Here is a 19,768-nt window from a genome sequence, read left to right as displayed (position 1 = left end):
TATATATATACATTTATAAATGTATATATGTATATATATATATATATATATATATATATATATATATATATATATATATATATATATATATATATATATATATATATATATACATATATACATATATACATATATACATTTATATATATATATATATATATAGTCAAATTATATATATATATATATATATATATATATATATATATATATATATATATATATATAGTCAAATATATATATATTGACAGTTATAAATGTAGCCAATGGTCTCCTTAGAACCGCATCGTTCTTGTATTTTCAGTCAAGTTTTTTCCATGTTTTAAAATGATCAATCTAAACTTGAGATGGCTCATTCCTGAAAGCATCCTAAAGGAAAATCGAATTGCGCTCTTGTTACATTTTACAGGAATGCCTTCATTGCTGATTGAAGTTGAGTGTGTGTGCGTGTTTGTTCTCCAAGAATCACTTGTCATAACCGAAAAACACCTCTAGTCATTCTTTACGAGAAGTTGTTTACTCAGTGGCAGGAGCGGCACGCGCCCGGCGTACGCAACGCAAGTGCATCTTAGGGGGCGTGGTCAGGGGGAACGCGCGGCGGGCCGCCGGCGTATTGAAAAGGCCGCGCTGTTTCCATCTCCCAACTCAGAACAGGTCGAGAGTCCGGAGCACCCCTGCCCATTGAAGCCACACGTGAACGCCACGAGCAAGACGCACGGCCACTGGGCAGTCCAAAGAAAACTTTTGTGCTTTGACTCCTTTTTTGACTCTGCGAAATGGACATCACCGCCAAGATGGAAATAAGCGTAAACCAGCAGCAGTTCATGCCACCTGCTTGCTTTTTCGCCTCTCAGAACATCCAACTCAGTCCGACAGACAGCCAGTGCAGCAACAAGTCCGCGTCAAAGCAGGCAAAGAGGCAGCGCTCATCTTCCCCGGAGCTGCTCCGGTGCAAAAGAAGACTCAACTTCGCTGGTTTCGGCTACAGCTTACCCCAGCAGCAGCCGCATGCGGTGGCAAGAAGGAACGAGAGAGAACGCAACCGGGTGAAGCTTGTGAACAACGGCTTTGCAACCCTCCGCGAACACGTTCCCAATGGAGCGGCCAACAAGAAGATGAGCAAAGTGGAGACACTGCGCTCGGCTGTGGAGTACATCCGCGCGCTGCAGCAGCTTCTGGACGAGCATGACGCGGTGAGCGCGGCGTTCCAGTCGGGCGTCCTGTCACCCACAATCTCCCAAAACTACTCTAATGACATGAACTCTATGGCCGGTTCGCCTGTATCCTCATACTCATCGGACGAGGGCTCCTACGACCCTCTGAGTCCAGAAGAACAAGAGCTCCTGGACTTCACCAATTGGTTTTGAGCGTTCGTAAAAGGTTTGTATTTATGAATCAAAATCTTTGTCGTTACCGGTCGAAGTGTGTTTATACGACTTGGTTGTTCATGCAAGATGCTCACCAAGATTTGTTCTCTCTTTTTTAGGAAACCTAAAAATGTCAGCACTCGCTTGGGAGGATGTCCTCCAAGAACACAAAGCACTGCGTTTGCGCTGCAGTCCGGTTAGGATGCACACCCAGAGATGGCCCATACAAACCGGCAAACCACGGGTCCCGAGTGTCAAGAGCCAAAGGACTAAGAGGGAAGAGCGGGAATCCAGTCCTTCCAGCGCATTCGCCCAAGAAATCTATTTTAAAAAGACTTTCCACGACACCGTGGCTTGCATACAAAAACAACAACAAGCAAACGTTGTTCTTTACCTATGCTAATGTAATCAAAGAAGGTTTGCCCTGATAGACCCCTCTCTCAAAACTCTGATATGCTTCCAACTTGGCGAATTTTATTATATGAAGTTCTATTTGTATAAAACATGTTGTTTTTGGAAATATATTAAGCTATTTTTGTATGTAAGAGATTTATAGATGTTTTTGTACACATTCATTTTAATATGTATATATATTTTGACCTATAGCCTGCCGTAAATTGCTCATTACCTCTTGCTTATTCAGACTTATAGTCTCAAATGCATCGCAGCTGGCAATTCCCTTTACGGTTGTGGAGCTTTTAGAGGAGTGTAATGCTCAAGAGTTTAAATTTCAACACCAACGTGTCTTATTTAATAGGAATAATAATTGCAATTGTAATGTGACTCAGAGTGATCAAAGGTTATGCAGCTATTGTCCAAACGGAGGTGTTTTGTGTCTCCACACTGCCTGTTCCACTTTGCCTTTACAATGCTGGGTTTTGCATCCCTCAGAAAATAAGAATATGCCTTATCTCCATATTTTCTACAGTTTAGTCTCATAATAAAACGTTTCTAAAAAAGAAACATGCTCTCTTGAGTTTGCTTTGCGAGTTGCAATCATTTATTTTGCTTCATGGTTAGATGGAAGAACACAGACATGTGTCAAACGTACATTTTTCATTACACATTTTCTTTTATATGGACAACAAAAGTGATAAGCCATCCTGCTACCCCTCGGCAGTCTGCCTGTTGTCAGGCAGGAGGAGACGTGACCAGCATGCTGGACCGTTTCAAAGACTGCGCTCTTAATGAATGCAAATTTGGAGACTACAGCACTTTTGGAAAATAAGCATATTTTATGCTCATCCCATACGCGTTTTTTAGTCAAGTAATCCTAGCAAAGTGATCATTTGTGCAAAACACTATTTATTTGTTTATTTATTTGTGCAATAAGAGGGAGAATCTCTGAACAATCACACCACTTTGACGTTTTTAACGTTAAAAAATATCAAAATACCTTTAAATTCAGAAATTGCCAACAGAAAAAGTATATTTATAGCCGATATGTTGAGAACAAACGAAACAAATAGCATGATGTCACTGATCCAAATACAAACTTAAAATGCACGTTTGTTAAGATTGCACACAAATAACTCCGCGTCGTGCAGTTTAAATTAACAGTCGTGGAGTTTGACAGGTAAAGTGTGTATGTGTTTGCGCGCGCGGGGCGGGCGCGTGCCTGCTGTAATGAATTGAAAGGCTCTGTGCGCGTGTGTGGCGCTCGAGTGGAGTCGGCTGAAGGCGCGTGTGCCTTTCTGACAGCACCCCGCGACACACACTCAACAACTGGCCTTTTAAAACACACGGCGTCTGGAAGCGAGTGCTGTACACAAGAGGCAGGTGTTGAAGAAGAAAAAAAAAAAACATCTCTCAGACGAAAGTAACGCGTCGATTGTTCAGGGTAAGACGAAGCAGGCCTACCCAAGCTTATCAATTAGCCACAATTTTACACTTGTCTCAGGCTGAGTCCCCGGTTTGTGACTGGTCAAGGCTAGATGGATTAATGGTTTGAATAATAACACACCAGTGCCACCTTTAAAACATTGACAATAGTTTTACAACAAATAAAACTTGACATTTTAGAGGTTAAACAATGATAACCTCCAATTTGTCATGTTCAATTGTTTTTAACTATAGTTGAACTTTGGTATAGCTATTTGCAGTCAATTAGTGGCTATAATGTACAAAAAAAATTGTATCAATTTGCCCCAAAACAAAGGTTAATGGACATTTTTTTAACAATATCTCTGTTTAAATTGTGTGCACTCTAAGCAATATTGAGTTAGTTTTTTGTTGGTTTCTTTATTTTAATGATAATCTAAGGATAAAATGGCTACCAAGCAGTTACGATATCTGCCTGTTAAAGGGTTAAAAATAATAATTGTTGCATAATAGAGTTTTTGTTGCAAACAAAGTGCAGTACATCAAAGTATGCCAACTGCAAATCTGATCAGTTTGACAGCAGTATTTGTTGTACAGTACAATGCATCTGTAGCATCTGTATTGTGACTTTCAAACCCTTTTGTGATTCTTGGACTAACCCTGTAGTATGAAAACCCTGTAAACATGAACATATCATGACCATAAGTTAACAGGAGTACAACATGTTTTTAAAAACATAATGGGTCAACATGTGCCCCAGAATTCCCTGCGATGTTATTTGACCTACTTATCATGTTAAACTGCCATCAAAATCAATTTTTGTGATTATCCATCAGAAGCTTGACTAAGCACCATCTTATTCTAACTTACTGGACCCATTTGCCAGTTACATTTCAACAGCCAGAGCCTCATATTTATCTGGTGTGAAATTAATTTGAGGAAGAAAGGCAGTGCCTTTTTGGCTTTAAATCCTGAATAAAATCAATGAATCAGAATCTCTGAGATGGACAAGGCACATTTTCCAGTGGATTTGGTGAAAGATCCAGTTGAGTCGGTGAATGATTACATAGAGAAATTGTAATAAACAATTTTTTAAAAATGCTGGTTGTTTTAACCCAACATTGGGTCAAATATGGACAAATTGAACTGTTGTGTTAAAAAGTGCAGTTTAGTTGGCACGAAAGCTTTCCACAATAGTACCACGCTAATACATAGCTCAACAGCATCCAGAATGTGACGAGTCCTGTCGCTCTCTCTCTCCCACTTCCTGTCTTTCTGCCAAATAAAGGCAACATGGCAAGAAATCAGTCTTGAAAAAGAGTGTAGTTTAAATTTAATAAAAAAAAAAACTCACTGTTGGATTTGTTCATATTTGAGCCAATGTGAAGCAGCCCGATCTCACAAGGAAATGTGACTATTTAATGTATTGTCAGAAAAGTGGCCAATTAAAAAAATAATTCATTCATATGAAAACATATGATTTTCAAATAGAGGCATGACCCATAACCCAACCCTTCATTGGCAAATCAAACTGTAATGTACAAATGAGATTGTACAAATGAATGCAAATTAGCCACTAAATCTAACAGTTATACAAATTGGCTTGACATTGCATTGGTTAAACCAACCGAGCAATGATTTAGAGCTAGGGTGGCCAAACCTTTTCTTATAAAGGGCCAAAAACCAAACTTGATTAAGGACTGTGGGATGTATAATTTAGGGTCTAATTTATTTGCTAATGTTTAAAAATAACTAAAAAGCTTTGATTTAAAACATATTAATGATACAGTATCATTTTTAATGTTTTATAATGAACTTATTTTAGTAAAAACATAAACAATCCCATTTAAAACACAATGGAGATCAATGCTGAATACACTAGTTGAGCTGCTCCTGCCTTTGCCTTGATTTGCTTACTGATGTCTTGTGCAGTGTCCTCTATCTGTCAAGTGGTGGTATTTACATTTTAAAAGTCTGATTCATTTACAACATTTAATTTTAGTTGGCTTTTTTGTAGCTCCTCCATTAAACAAAGAAACAAAAGCTTTTGTTAAATTGGAAATGATGATCTCTGTTAAACGTGTATGCCTTAAACAAACTCCCTATCATTCTCCCTCTCTTTTCAGATAGGGTCAAATTATTGGTTACCATCGACCAACTTTGGCCTGTGGGCCCTACTTGGGAACCTGTTTTAGAGTGTAGGAACTTGTTTAAATTAGCTAACACAAGATTCTGTTTGTTTAGTTGTTGGGTCGTTTTAACCCAACATTGGGTCAAATATGGACAAACTCAACTGTTGGGTTAAAAAGTGCATTTTAGTTGGCTCGATAGCTTTCCACAATTGTACCATGCTGATAGATAGCTCAACAGCACTCAGAATGTCACGAGTTCAAGTTCCACCTTGAGGATCTTTCCCAATCCTGTCCCTCTCTCTCTCCCACTTCCTGTCTTTCTGCCAAGTAAAGGCAAAATGGCAAGAAATCAATCTTAAAAAAGAATGTAGTTTAAATTGAATTGAAAAAATAACCCAATGTTGGGTTTGTTCATATTTAAGCCAACGTTGGGTTAAACCAGCTCAATCTCGCAAGGAAAGTGACTATTTAATGTATTGTCAGAAACGTGACCAATATATACAATTTCATTCATATGAAAACATAAGATGTTTAAATAGAGGCATAACCCAACCCTTCCTTGGCAAATCAAACTGAAATGTACAAATGAGATCGTACAAATGAATGCAAATTAGCCACTAAATCTAACAGTTACAAATTGGCTTGAGGTTGCATTGGTTAAACCAACCTAGCAATGATTTAGAGCAGGGATGACCAAACCTTTCCTTATAAAGGGCCAGAAAACAAACTTGAGTGAGGACTGTGGGCCGAAGTTGAATATACCAAACTGTATTACCATAAATTTACCATGTATAATTTTCAAATTTATTTGCTAATAATTAAAAATAACTAGAAAACGTTGCTTTACAACATATTAATGATGCAGTATTATTTTATAATGAACTCATTATAATAAAAACATAAACAATCCCATTTATAACACAATGGAGATCAATGCTGAATACACTAGTCGAGCTGCTCCTGCCTTTGCCTTGACTTGCTTACTGATGTTTTGTGCATTGTCCTCTATCTGTCAAGTGGCGGTATTTACATTTTAAAAGTCTGATTCATTTACAACATTTAATTTTAGTAGCACCTCAATTAAACAAAGAAACAAAAGATTGTTCAATAGGAATCTCTGTCAAAGCCATTTGCCCCAACCAACTATCTATCATACTCTCTCTATATTTTTAGATAGAAGGGCGGGCCAAACCCGCGGGCCCTACTTTGGGCACCTCTGTTTTAGAGTGTAGGAACTTGTTTAAATTAACTAACACAAGATTCTGTTTGTTTAATTTGTTCCAAAATTGAACCCGAATTAAATGAAAGTTTAATGCTTAAACTTTCCATTCACCTGTTGTGGATGCATTACAAAGTCCAAGGAATTGTTTAAATGCATAAAGCTTCACTAACTCGGCTATCAAAAGCTTCTCTTTTAGTTTAGTTTGTTCGACAACCGAACCCGATGAAAATGAAAAATTCATGCTTAAAACTTCTCCATTCACCTGAAAATACCAGCCACCAATTGCTTTTACAAACTATTCATGCTGAACTCAAGCGTGTCCAAGGGAACGGTTAGCGGGCGTCGCAGTGTGTGTAGTTGTGCACACAGCCCTTTGGAGCCCCTCCGCGTGTCCATCCCTTTGTGGCAGAATGTTGCCTCCTCATTATTGCGCGTCTGAATAGAGCAGGAGCGGCAGCATGTAACCCACACTGATTAGCGATCCGGGCCCCTCTGATGTTCTCCCTGTTGAAATTCATGGGGACTTCTTGTTATCGCTCCTCTCCAGCCTCCTTTCATTGGCTTTGAAAGTGCTGCCATCCCTGCCTCTCAACTTCTCCAGACTTTGTAAATCTAAAGACGCAGACTGTTAGACAGCACTCACTTCCTCATGAGTGCCCAGAGAGCTTTTCACCACTGTCCAATCTTTAACAGAGGGCCGCGGACGTTTCTTTAGGCTAAATGAGACCGGTTGCTCTCAGTTTTTTCCCCCCCTTTCAGTTTTTTTTTTCTCCCCTGTCTTCTTTCTTATACAAATGCTCACTTTTGTTATGGCTGAATGTGATGGTGCTCTCTATGCTTGTCAAAGCTCCTCTGTCCCCTTTCCTCTTCTGAGTCCCACAGCAGTTTTGGTGAGTGATTATCAATGGTGATAGGATGTTTGTCGAGCATGCTATGCAGTGTATTTGCTCCCCGTAAAGCAAATTGCAATTTAATAAAGGATGTTGGCTGCATGAAATATGAGCTGTGTGACTGTGGCCCTGAAGAGTGCAATGCAAACAGTGTTTCAGTACCACAGACAGCACTCGTCTCACTCTATACTCATGTTCAGCACTGAATGAACATGAATGAATGCAGCTTGCTTCTGTCATTTGCCTGTCTTTAGAATGACTTTGTTTTGGTGAGTTAGTGATTCGATGCTGAAAAAAATCTTTAAAGAAGCGCACCAGTCTTCTGATCACCATAAATTGGCATGGAAAGAGGATATTGGAATTAACATCTCAAATGATACCTAGGAAGTGGGGCTGAAGATTACAACTCATTAAGTTTAAAGTGGTACATAGGCTACATTACACCAAAGCTAAACTTAATAAAATGTTCCCACTTTAGTTTCCCCATTGTGTGACAGATGCAACAGCTCAGAGGGAACGAATGCTCACACTTTTTGCCCTGTGATCTCTGAGTTTTGGAAGAATAATTTTCAGTTTTATTCAAATGTTTTAGGGCAAAACATTGGTCCAGATATTGAATTAGCCTTGTTTGGATGCTCTGACCCTGTGTTAGCCTGGTCACACAATCAGCAAATGTCTATCATGTTTGGTATGGTGGTGGCTAAAAGGCTGATCTTGAAGGATTGGAAGTCCACTTTACCGCCTACTTTTCATAAATAGCTGACTGAAGTGGTTGCTGCTGAATTTGTTTTGCTAGGGCAGATGCTTCTAAAAGGTTTGAAAAAATTTGGGTCCTCTTCCTTTCTTGTTTTTAAAAGTTGAAAGTAGGGCACTTCATGGACAATTTTATTCTTACTTTTCCAGTTCATTTTCAATGTTTTGTTTTTGACCAAGTGAAAATTTTTTATGTGCATTATGTACTCTATTTGGTGCATGTTTGGACTGGTGTTTTTCTTTTCTTTTTTGTTTGTTCTTTATTATTATTACAATTAATTATTATTATTATTCTTAATATTAATATTATTATTATTATTTTAAGCTTTTTAAATTTTTTTATTTACTTTTTGTTTTTTTGTTATCATATATATAAAAATATTATAGATCGTAAAAAATAGTTTTGTTATGTTTTGTGCATATAAAAACTGTTATAAGTAAAATATAAAACAAAGAAATCAAGACATTCATTAAAACAAAGCACACCATTGTACAGTAGCTCGTTTATATTGAGTTTTATTCAACAGTTGTTTTAGTTTGTTCAATACAAGTTAATTGAGACACTTAAACAGTATCATCTTTTAGAGATTTGGTGTATTTTTTTCATTGCTTTCATATATAACTTTTTGTTTTAGTAATATAATATAATATAATATAATATAATATAATATAATATAATATAATATAATATAATATAATATAATATAATATAATATAATATAATATAATATAATATATGGCTGCACGGTGGCGCAGGTTCGAGCCCTGGCTGGGTCAGTTGGCATTTCTGTGTGGAGTTTGCATGTTCTCCTTGTGTCTCCCCGTGTCTCCCCGTGTCCGTCTCCCACATTTCCCCCTCAAGTCCAAAAACGTGGTATAGGGCAATTGGGCAAGCTAAATTGGCCGTAGTGTATGTGTGTGAATGAGTGTGTATGGATGTTTCCCAGTGGTGGGTTGCAGCTAGAAGGTCATCTGCTGTGTAAAACATATGCTGGATAAGTTTATTCCGGTTTATTCCACCGTGGCGACCCCAGATTAATAAAGCGACTAAGCCAAAAAGAAAATGAATGAATAATATCATATCATATCATATCATATCATATCATATCATATCATATCATATCATATCATACTGCTCTTCTTAAATACTTATATTTCAGATAAATGCTGTTTAATTTCAGTCATGAAACTGAAAAAAACTGTTCCCACAAAAATATAAAAAAGAGCAACTTCAATTTCAACATTGCAACAATAAAAATGCTTTCATGAACATTGAAGTCTGCACAGGAATAAATGACATTTAAAGTTTAAAAAAAATAAAAACACTTGATTATAAATTGATTATAACGATTTTTACTGTGTTTTTATTGAAATAAATTGTTTAAAACTGTTTAAATCTTACTGACATATTTCTTTATTTTTAATATTTGAGACTTGTAGTTAATGTACCAACTGGAGTTGCTTGTTGATGCCATCATAGGTTGCTGGAGTCATCGAAAGGGTTTGCAATGACAGAGTTGTGGATGAGGATGAAGAGGGGCAGGTGAGCGAGGAAGTCAAGAAGGTCGAGAGAGTGCAGATTGCGAAGTTCACGTCTTACCGATGCCTCATGTTCTGGCCTAATGCCTCCTGCCTTGAGCTCCACCAGCAGCTGCTCAGCCTCAATGCGGCCCTCTGGTGCCACAGTGCCCCCTGTCTGAGCCTCCAGCAGGAACAGGAACAACTGCTGCAGAACGAGCACACCTTCTCAGGTTAGTTTGACAAACTGGGAAATTTTTACTCTGCATTTTTGAAAGGTTTATTGTACAGGCAACTACACTGTCAAAAACAATCCCTGTTCACATGGATTCTCTAAAAAATGACTTAAAATGCTGTAATATGCATGCCTGGCCAGTAGTTGGCGATGTCACTTTGTAAGAAACTCTACATGTTTCTGCATGTATTGTTGCTTTCACAAAATCTTTGTTTTGTTATTTAAGGCAAAAAGGCAGGGGTGCCAAATTTTTTTCTTATGGAGGGCCAAAATCCAAACTTGATTGAGGCTAGTGGGACAAAGGTAAATATAGTTGCTATGGATAATTTCATAGTTTATTTAATAATGTTTAGAAATGAGTAGAAAACATTGCTTAATATTAAATAATACAGTTTTTAAAAAACAAAACAATCTCATTTATAACAGAATTACACTAGTTTTTGCCTTTTGCATAGTCCTCTATCCATCGAGTGAAAGTATTTACATTTTAAAAAATCCCTCACGTTTACAACATTTAATTTAAACATTTTATTTCAGTTTGCTTTTTTAGTAGCTCAGCAATAAAACAAACAAAAAAGGTTACGTCAAATTAGAAACGACGATCTCTGTGTTAAAGGCGTTCATCCCACGCCTAGACAACTCTAGACTGTAAAAGATATGGATGTAGTATCCGTGACGTCACCCATAGGTTTCTGATAACACAAAAGAAGCTACAAGTAGGCGTGCCCAACCATTTTGTTCGAGCGTCAAAGAGTGCAAAGAGGGAGAGCGTGAGTGGAATTACAGATGCCTGCTAGCGTTTTGCTTAGACAAGCTTTTCTTTGGGAGAAAAGCTTAATACTTCAGCATCTGCGACTTGTTTGTGTTCTGACCACATGTACTTGGTTGTACACTCCGAATGGTTTCTGAGCACAATTAAGTGCACAGTTTGCCATATCATCTGATTATTGTAATAAAATAATTCCAAAAAGCAATTGACTGCGTAAAGCCAAATAAAACAAAACAAAAATACGATGTATAGGTCAAATTCTGTGGCTAATCAGCCGGAATCAGCTGAGGTGAACTGACGGCGACCAGCAAGACCTAGCTGTTATGCTGCGTAATTGCGAAATTGTCGTACGTCGCTGCAAAAAGGGGCAGGATAAAACCAGATGATTAGTCATTGATAAAAGCGAGCGATTGCCCCATATTTTAAATTTCTTTAGAGAGAGGTCATGTTTTGATCTTCGATTGGTCTCACGCAATCACATGATGCGAATTCACAGGTCAGAGTTCAACAAGCTTGAACAATGCAGTAAACTGCGAAACTTGTCGCTCGAGCTTGCGTTTCCGGTCTGTCACATCGTGTGCATATGAATGGAAGTCTATGGAGAGAGAAGTCCAGTGTGACCAAGGCTTTACTCAATTGGCCACGCCCTTAATTAGGCAGACTTAATATAACTTAATATACACAAAACGGATGAGTTCTAAAAAAATTCACCCCCTCACAGTTGTCATGAAGGGTAATATCAGCTATATGAACCAAAGTCTTTCTTTGTACCAGGCTGTAAACACCTGTTTTTCTGCTTTAAAGTTGGACATTTTAACAGTGGGCTCAATAGATATTTGCTCTATTATGGAGCCAGGACTAGTGGAATTTCCATGAATTGCAGTTTCAGTTACTTCCGTATTTATTTTACAAGTAAGAGCAGGAGGTTGCCGCTTGGTCCCAACCCTCTCTATCAGATTCATTTCTCTCAGATGGGATGGTGGGCCAAAACAAAGGTTACAATAGGGCAACTTTGGCCCAGGGGCCCTACTTTGGGCATCTCTGCAATAAGTTTGAAACACGTATGAAGCTTTTTGGTTTTAGGCCCTCAAATGCATTATGTAAATAAATGACCAAAATGCATTATTGTTATTTTTATTAGTTTTTTTAAACAAAAACAAACAGCGAAAGTTTGTTACTAAATACTTTGAGTGTACCTTGTTCTGATAAATACCAGTACTGTGTTTAATTTGAAATTTTGCAGTCGTTTTTTCTATGTAGTATAAATATATAATATAGTAATGAATATTATTATAGTAACTTTAAGATATTAAAATTATTATTTTTTGATATATCACAATAATGTTTATAATAACAACAATAACAAACAAGAGAAAATTACAAAAGTAAAATAATAAAATAAAATGTTTGCAAGGCATTGTTTGGGCTGTAACCTGATTAAAACCTGATGATGTTTTAAGTTGCACAAAAAGCAGATTATTGGAGAACATTTTGCAAAAAGTAAAACTACAAAACTTTGTATTGTTACTTGGCAGTGTTTTGTAATTATTTGCCAAAATTACTAGCATTTTTTGCAGTGCACTGAAAGTAGTTTCAAAGTAAATCCTACACTATTATATTTTCTGCACAGCATAAAGTCCTCCATCCACATGTCCAGATCATAGATCACATACATTCATCACCTATTGCACACTTGCATAGTCAGTGCACCACTGTGTGTTTAATGTACAGTATGTGTGTGTGTGTGTGTGTGTGTGTGAAAGCGTGTGCTCTTTTCACACGTGTGCTTGAAGCGGCTCAAGTTACAGCGGCCTTTTCCTACTCTTCTTTGAGCGCACCTGTTTGCACAGTTAAATGCATCCGAGGTAATGACTAAAAGTGAGTGTGTGTGTGTGTGTCTATATATGTGTGTCCCGTAATCCCCTGGCAAAGTGCCCACTCCTCTCTCCTCTCCCTCAATAACAATTCAAGCCCGGCTCACTCTGTAATTAGCCTCACCTCTCCACCTATAACCCCAAAACCAGGCAGAGGCTCAGTTTCCCCGGCCTCCGCCATCAACTTTTAAGTCTCTAGTCTTTTTTTCTAGCAGCCTGTTCAATGGGTCCGCTCGGGTCTTGCTGCTGAATGGCCACCTTATACCTCTGCTTTATGTGAGATGAGCAGTATGTCTTTGGCTGATTACAGAGCACGCTGCACTGGATGTACACTGCCGGCTACTTTAATGAGATTACAGCCTGTAATCCATGAATACGAGGGAGGGAGAAAAGGCTGAAGAAAAAGCGAGAGAAAACCCCATTTCTCTTTTTTTATTTCGGCTCTCAATGCACATGCAAGGTGCCTGACGGAAACAGCTAGTTTTACTAAGCCTGCGCTTGAGTTGGCCTTTAAAGTCTCTGTTTCACTGTAATTAGCGAAGGTGAGGGAGAACGAGGGACAGAATTGCTAAATGATCAGGAACAGTTTGCTGGCAAGTATGACAGATGTTCATTTTTGTACTTAAATGCCAGTAGGAGGTTGATAGAAGAGGACAAACAAACAATACCTTGGCTTTGTAAAGCTTCATCTGCAGGGACTTGAAATCCAACTTGCTGATGAGGGAGCGCATGAAGTCGCTATGAATTAAAAGAGAAGTCACTGAGATTTTTGCCTGCACACAGATCTTTGGTAAAAATAATAATGATATCAATAATAGAATAAATATTTCATATATATCAGAAAATATATATTCTTTGTGTATATATATATATATATATATATATATATATATATATATATATATATATATATATATATATATATATATATATATATATACTGTATATATATATATATATATACACACAGTCTTATGCAAAAGATGGACCACCCCTGATATTTTTTCATAATTGCAAGCCATAGCCTAATGACCTTTCAAATCAGCAATTTCATTTGAATATATTTTAAATCTGACATAACATTTATTTAATCAACAGATCCGATTTAAATCATATTAAAAACAGACGTGCAAACATTAGGGCACCCCAAAAGAATATTGATGCCAATGTTTTGTACAGCCACCTTTTGCTGAAATAACAGCCGGTAGATGCTACTTATAGTCAAGGAAAAGTCCCTGAAATATTCTCATTGTCCTGCTGAAACATCCAATCCTGTTGTAACGTCAGCCTTTTGGTTGATTCCTAAACATTGTTCTTCAGAATCAGCTGATACTGGGTGGAATCCATGCGACCTTTAACTCTGACAAGTTTTCCAGTACCCGTGCTTGCCACACATTCCCACAGCATGACGGACCCTCCACCATATTTTACAGTAGGGAGGAGGTTCTTCTCCTGGAATACTGTGTTCTTTTTCCACCATGCAAAGCACCCATGGTTGTGGCATCTGTCCACAGTATATTTTTCCAAAATGATTCAGGCTCATCCTTTGCACACCTCAAACGACTCTGCTTGTTGGCAGAATGCAGAAAAGGCTTCTTCTCCATCACCTTCCATTGAGCTGTTCTTTGTGAAGAGTGCACTGGACTGTGGAACGATGAGCAACAGTATTAGCAGCAAGATGTTCCTGGAGCTCTTTGGAGGTGGTCTGTGGTTTGTCTGTGACCATTCTAACCATCCTTCGCCTTTGCCTTTCAGATATTTTTGTTGGCCTAGCACATCTTTCTATCACAAGAACTGTCCTTGTGGCCTTCCATTTTCTTACTTTATTTCTGACTGTGGAGATGGAGATTTGACACCTTTGTGATAGCTGTTTGCATCATTCTCCCAATTCATGTTGATGAATTACTTTAGTTTTTAGGTCATAAGGAAGTTATTTTTAGGTTCCCATGTTGCTACTTTCAGGCTCACTATAAGAAGCTCAGCAATCTTAAATCTTAAATATCCTTTTTCATGATTGGTTGCACCTGTGTGGGGATTGGTAAGGTTCACTCAAACCAATTTTGTGCTGTAATTGGGGCTTGTCTGACAGACAGCTTTGAACGAGATGGGTGCAGTAGGACCAGTGGGTTACATGTGGGGGCTCGTCCGGGATGGCAGTGAGGTTTAGGGGGGGTGAGTGTAACAGAGGCCAGCTAGCGAAGTCCTATGCAGGTAAACCTCACTCCTCTGACTTTGAAAGGTGCTCTAATTACAGACGCTACAGGCCATGGTCTTTAGGGGGTTAAGTGTAACAGAGGCCAGCCAGCAAAGTGCTATAAAGGTAAACCTCACCGATTCGATCCCAGCTCAGAAAGAGATGGGTGCAGTAGGACCCGTGGGTTACATGTGGGGGCCAGTCCGGGATTGGAGTGAGGTTTAGGGGGTTGAGTGTAACAGAGGCCAGCTAGCGAAGTGCTAAGCAGGTAAACCTCACTCCTCTGACTTCAAAAGGTACTCTAGCGACAGATGCTAGAGGCCATGGTCTTTAGCTTCCTTGTTAGAGCAATCGTCTCACATACAAAGAATCACAGATTCGATCCCTATATATATATATATGTGTGTGTGTGTGTGTGTGTGTGTGTGTGTGTGTGTGTGTGTGTGTGTGTGTATTAAATTTAAAATTTAATTGTCAAAATAAAAATTCTATTGTCATCATCACTTGACAGTTATTAAATAATTAAAACACATATTTACAGATTTACAGAATTGAAGAAATGCATATATTTTATTTTATTTTATTTTATATATTGTAAAAAATGTGATTATTTACTTTACTAAAAAAGTGAGGAAACCTGTTGCCTTAAAAGCGACAAGTTGACTTAAAATTGAAACCTGTTGTAATTTTAATATTTTTATAATTATACTCATAGTTCTTTTACTTAATAATTTTAAGACAAAGGGTTTACTTACTTTCTTAGAATAAAGTCATATTATATTATCTTGCCATATATTATATGTTATTAGTGTTATACTATTATTATTGCTATGCATATATACATTTAAGCAAGTACTATACCGGTATTTAGGTATAATTAATACATTTGTTTAAAATTGTACCCAAATGTTCCTCTCCTCCATCAAATGAGAGGCGTTGATGGGGTTATGCAAGGATATGGTATGGTAAATGTTGCCATATTTTTGGCGGGTACTTTTCCAGCAGGGCCAAATCATGTGGCGCGTTGTTTTGGGTGGGGGTCAGTGGGGGGGCAATGATGCTAAAGTGTTCTGAGCCCATTGTGGTTGCTCATTATGCCCTGTCCCCTAAAACAATGATCTCGGACACAAGGCCAACCCGCCACTATAACGGATAAAAAAAACCCTGCCCCAGCATGAGGAGGGTGTTTAGGGGACACGCTCTGCAGCAATGTGACCAACACAGGCCTATACAAATATACACTTGCACGCGCACGCACTGGGATAATTGCTTTGAGGCAGCGGCTATTGAGTTGGGACAGAGCTCCACTGTCCAGCGTGTGGCACAGCGATGGTCATCCCCGTGCTAACGAACCCTGCGTTTACAGAGAGCATGCTGGGAGGAGAATAGCTGCTGCTATGCCACCCTGCTATTGGCCCGTTGACTCAGGCTAGCGGTAAGGCAGGGGGTTGATGGGAATGAGTGGAGACAGGCCAGCTAATGATTATTAATTGCACTTGGTTTGCAGAAAAAGAGCCCAAACTGCAGCGTGGATAATAGCTGGGGCACATGAGAGCGCGCCAGAGACAGAGACGAGGATAATAGCAGCTCTAACCCATTTCTATTGTTGGACCCCATCACTGCGGACCTCACGCTTACGTAATTGCCAAAGTTTTGGCAGTTCTGAGAGGGAGGGGGGCTCAGATTGCAAGATATGGTTGGATTTTTGGAAAAAGGGGGTGGAAATGGGTGACCCACTTAACGTTTGGGTGGACGTAGTTGTTTTGACAAGCAGGTTTTGGCGGTAAGAGTGTTTATGTTTTGGACCGGGTCAAAGAGTGCAGAAAAGTGAGGGAGGCAGGATGCTAAAGGAGGTCGTTTCAGGTTTCCCTCCTTTTTTTCCCATGTTGTAATTGGTGCAGTGAGTCACGCAGCTGAATCAGTTCAATTAAGGCATAGATTTACTGTTCTAGTCACTGGAAGTGAACCTGCAGACAAATGCCCACCCAGGATGCTTGTACCTGCCAACATCCCCCACCCCCTTCGCCTACCCTCCCAAAAGCACAAATGTGGATTTTGATGGAATCTGCTTCTGTACAGAAATGTGGTAGTTGATCTGAACGTGCCAAAGCACAGACAGATGGCAAGATCAAAAGGTGACAGGAGAGATTTTGGACAAACAAGCCATCAGGCTGGATTTTGACACTGTAATGAGTGACTAAGGGTGTATATCAGCTAATGAATGGGGTCAAATCCATATCAAGGTTCAGATGAGGTTGATGGAAAAGGTTAAAGCTCATAAATGTCTCTATTGTGTCTATTCCAAAGAAACACCCTTGTTGCATTTGTCCACTAGTGCAGGGAAAAGACATCGCTCACATGCTCAAAGAGCAATGCCGTAAATCAGTGAAGAGCCGTGACCCCGAATCCCCTTGCACACATAACCCAGGAAACCCAGAATGGGCCCCTGCGTTGAGTGGAAGCTGTTAAAGATCCTAAAAAAGTGGCTATGAAAGAGCCTGTGTGTGGGAATCTCTGGCATATGGGCTGTAATGTAGCATCATAGCCAAATGCCCCCAAACCCTCATCACAGTAATGGACTTCAAGATGACACACGATCGCACAAGATGTCACGGGTCACACCTCAAATCATATGGAAAAGAAGCGCCGATATGCATGGTTTACTGTATATAATGTTGTATTGTTGTAAAATCAAATCGTTTTGAGGCCTACAAATTTTTGTTTCCTCACACAGACACTCATGATGTATTTATGGAAGGTCAGTGACTCCTCTTGTAACTCTATTGTGTGTTGAATGCTTGGTCTGTCGACTCACTCTAGCGTGGCTATTTTCTGGGCCAGACTGGCTACTACAGCAAACAGGCGCAGATCCGTAAGGCCTTCGGTCACTCGGAAATCAACCAGCTCCAGAATCTGTGAACAAATTTAAATATAAGTTAAAAAATATTCAAATTTAGACAAAAAATATAGAAATGCAACTTCAAAAAAAAAGTTATATATCCAAGTTTTATGAACGACAAATAAAAACTTGACGTCTAGTTGATCATTTGGTGAAGTGGCTTTTATCAAAGGCAAAGGCCTCTAGATTATGCTTATTTGACCAAAATAAAATATGATCATGCCTTGATTTTGAATTATTTAATTAGGACAGTAAGGTCTGACCTTGCTTAGACAAAAGTCTTGTCACTTAACAGAAATACTGTACAGTATAGAATATAAAGTCATGGTGTAGTGGAAAAATAATTAATATTGTGTATGACTCCCATGAGCTTGGAGGACTGCAGCCATACATCTCTGCAATGACTCAAATAACTTATTAATCAAGTCATCTGGAATGGCAATGAAAGCTTTCTTGCAGGACTCCCAGAGGTCATCAAGATTCTTTAGATTCATCTCCAAAAAGTAAATCCTATATTTAATGCCTGAAAGCATAGTATATTTTATATTTGCCTATTGTAATTTTCAGATTTTTCTTCCAGAGCTGTGTATAAAATTGCATAAATAATTTTATGATAAAAATGTAGAAATAATTTAAATTTCTAATAGATGCTTCTGTTAATATTATAACAATCCTGATAGTAATATTTCATTAAAAACATATGATGAAGTGTCTTATAATCAGACTTATATCCTGAAGCATATGTAAACAGGTGTATTTTTGCTGTTTGCTCAGATATTGCCTTGAAATATGCAGATTGGGCTTTCAGTATGCACCAGGCACAGATTTTTATGGTGTGTTTGTACTGTTACTTGATTTGCATGATTCCTTTAATGAATGATGACAGTAAATGCAAATAAATACTTTATCAGCAGGCTCAGATCATCCTCAGTAAATTGCCTGCATCCAGATATTCAGATAATAAGGAGATATGTATATTGCTGTGAAGGCGGTGTTCACCCTGTAAACATATATTTCTTCTTCTTCAGTCAGAAGTTCTGGAGGAATGATCTCTTTGAGGGCCAGAAGTACTTGCAGACAGCTCAGATAACCATCTCCATCGCTATCAGCCTGCGGGCATGTGATTATTATTACAGTAAGAGGGAAGGCAGTTAAGTGATTACTGTCATTGTCAGCTATGAAAATGAGCAAACCAGTTCTTAGAGATGAGGAAATTGAGGGATTTTTTACTCACTGCCTCAAAAGCCCTTTTGTAAACGGACAGCTTTTCCTGATTGAGGATGCAGTACTTAGCCAGAAAATCGACTGTAAAAAAGAACACAAAAGTATTAAGTGGGATAAACTTGATAATAAAGCTGAATAAATTAAAAATGCTCAGCAATATTAATTTAATGGAAAAAAATTGTATGGTTAAAATATGTTAATTTGGTTACTGCAACAGTAAATACAGTAAATAACCGTACCTTGTAAGTTATAGTACTGTTGTATTTGCAGTTTTTGGAAGTTAAAAAATGACAATTCATTGTGTAATTTGCAGTGTAAAATGGTAAACTCCCAGAATTTATTGTTTTTCATATAGAACTGTTTTCATATAGAATCGTTGGTGTTTTATGTTAAATCTAATTCTGTTAAATTAATATTTATTGCAATAGTTAAGTGTTGTGTGTTACCTGAAAACCTGATAATGCTTTAAATATTTGTCAGTAATTGTACCGTCAACTATAAATATACAATTGAATTCAGAAAGATTATTTGATTCGCTTTTTATACACCAGGCATGCAGTTATTTTATCAAAATACAGTAAAACAGTATGCCATAATATTTTTATTATTATTATTATTATTATTATTATTATTATTATTATTATTATTATTATTATTATTATTATTATTATTATTATTATTATTGTTGTTGTTGTTATTATTATTATTGTTATTATTATTATTATTATTATTATTATTATTATTATTATTATTAATTTGTTATTATTATTATTATTATTTTCATTTTTATATTTTTTCAAACTTTCCTGTTATTTCAAAGCTGAATTTCTAGCAGCCATTACATAAGTCTTCAGGGTCGCATCCCTTAGAAAT

General features: G+C 37.9%; 2 protein-coding genes across 2 annotated transcripts in view; one reads left to right on the top strand and one right to left on the bottom strand.

Annotated features, from left to right (window-relative positions):
• Positions 1–656: 656 nt before the first annotated feature.
• ascl1a (achaete-scute family bHLH transcription factor 1a) lies at positions 657–2,327 on the top strand. Its single transcript, XM_056455064.1, has 2 exons — positions 657–1,377; positions 1,484–2,327. The coding sequence occupies exon 1, from the start codon at positions 774–776 to the stop codon at positions 1,362–1,364; it is 591 nt and encodes a 196-aa protein (XP_056311039.1). The 5' UTR covers positions 657–773; the 3' UTR covers positions 1,365–1,377; positions 1,484–2,327.
• Positions 2,328–9,621: 7,294 nt separating this feature from the next.
• LOC130223526 (uncharacterized) overlaps positions 9,622–19,768 on the bottom strand; it is an 83,011-nt gene continuing 72,864 nt past the window's right edge. The window contains exons 12-16 of the mRNA XM_056456366.1: positions 18,906–18,976; positions 18,671–18,781; positions 17,588–17,685; positions 13,247–13,316; positions 9,622–9,908 (exon numbers count right to left, since the gene is read on the bottom strand). Coding sequence (XP_056312341.1) covers positions 9,657–9,908; positions 13,247–13,316; positions 17,588–17,685; positions 18,671–18,781; positions 18,906–18,976 — 602 coding nt within the window. The 3' untranslated portion in view covers positions 9,622–9,656. The remainder of the gene's footprint in view (positions 9,909–13,246; positions 13,317–17,587; positions 17,686–18,670; positions 18,782–18,905; positions 18,977–19,768) is intronic.

The sequence above is a fragment of the Danio aesculapii genome, chromosome 4 (genome assembly GCF_903798145.1).
Source record: "Danio aesculapii chromosome 4, fDanAes4.1, whole genome shotgun sequence".
In the NCBI taxonomy this organism is placed as follows: Eukaryota; Metazoa; Chordata; class Actinopteri; order Cypriniformes; family Danionidae; genus Danio; species Danio aesculapii.
Note: the sequence above shows the minus strand (reverse complement) of the source record. Positions and strands in the feature narration are given on the sequence as shown.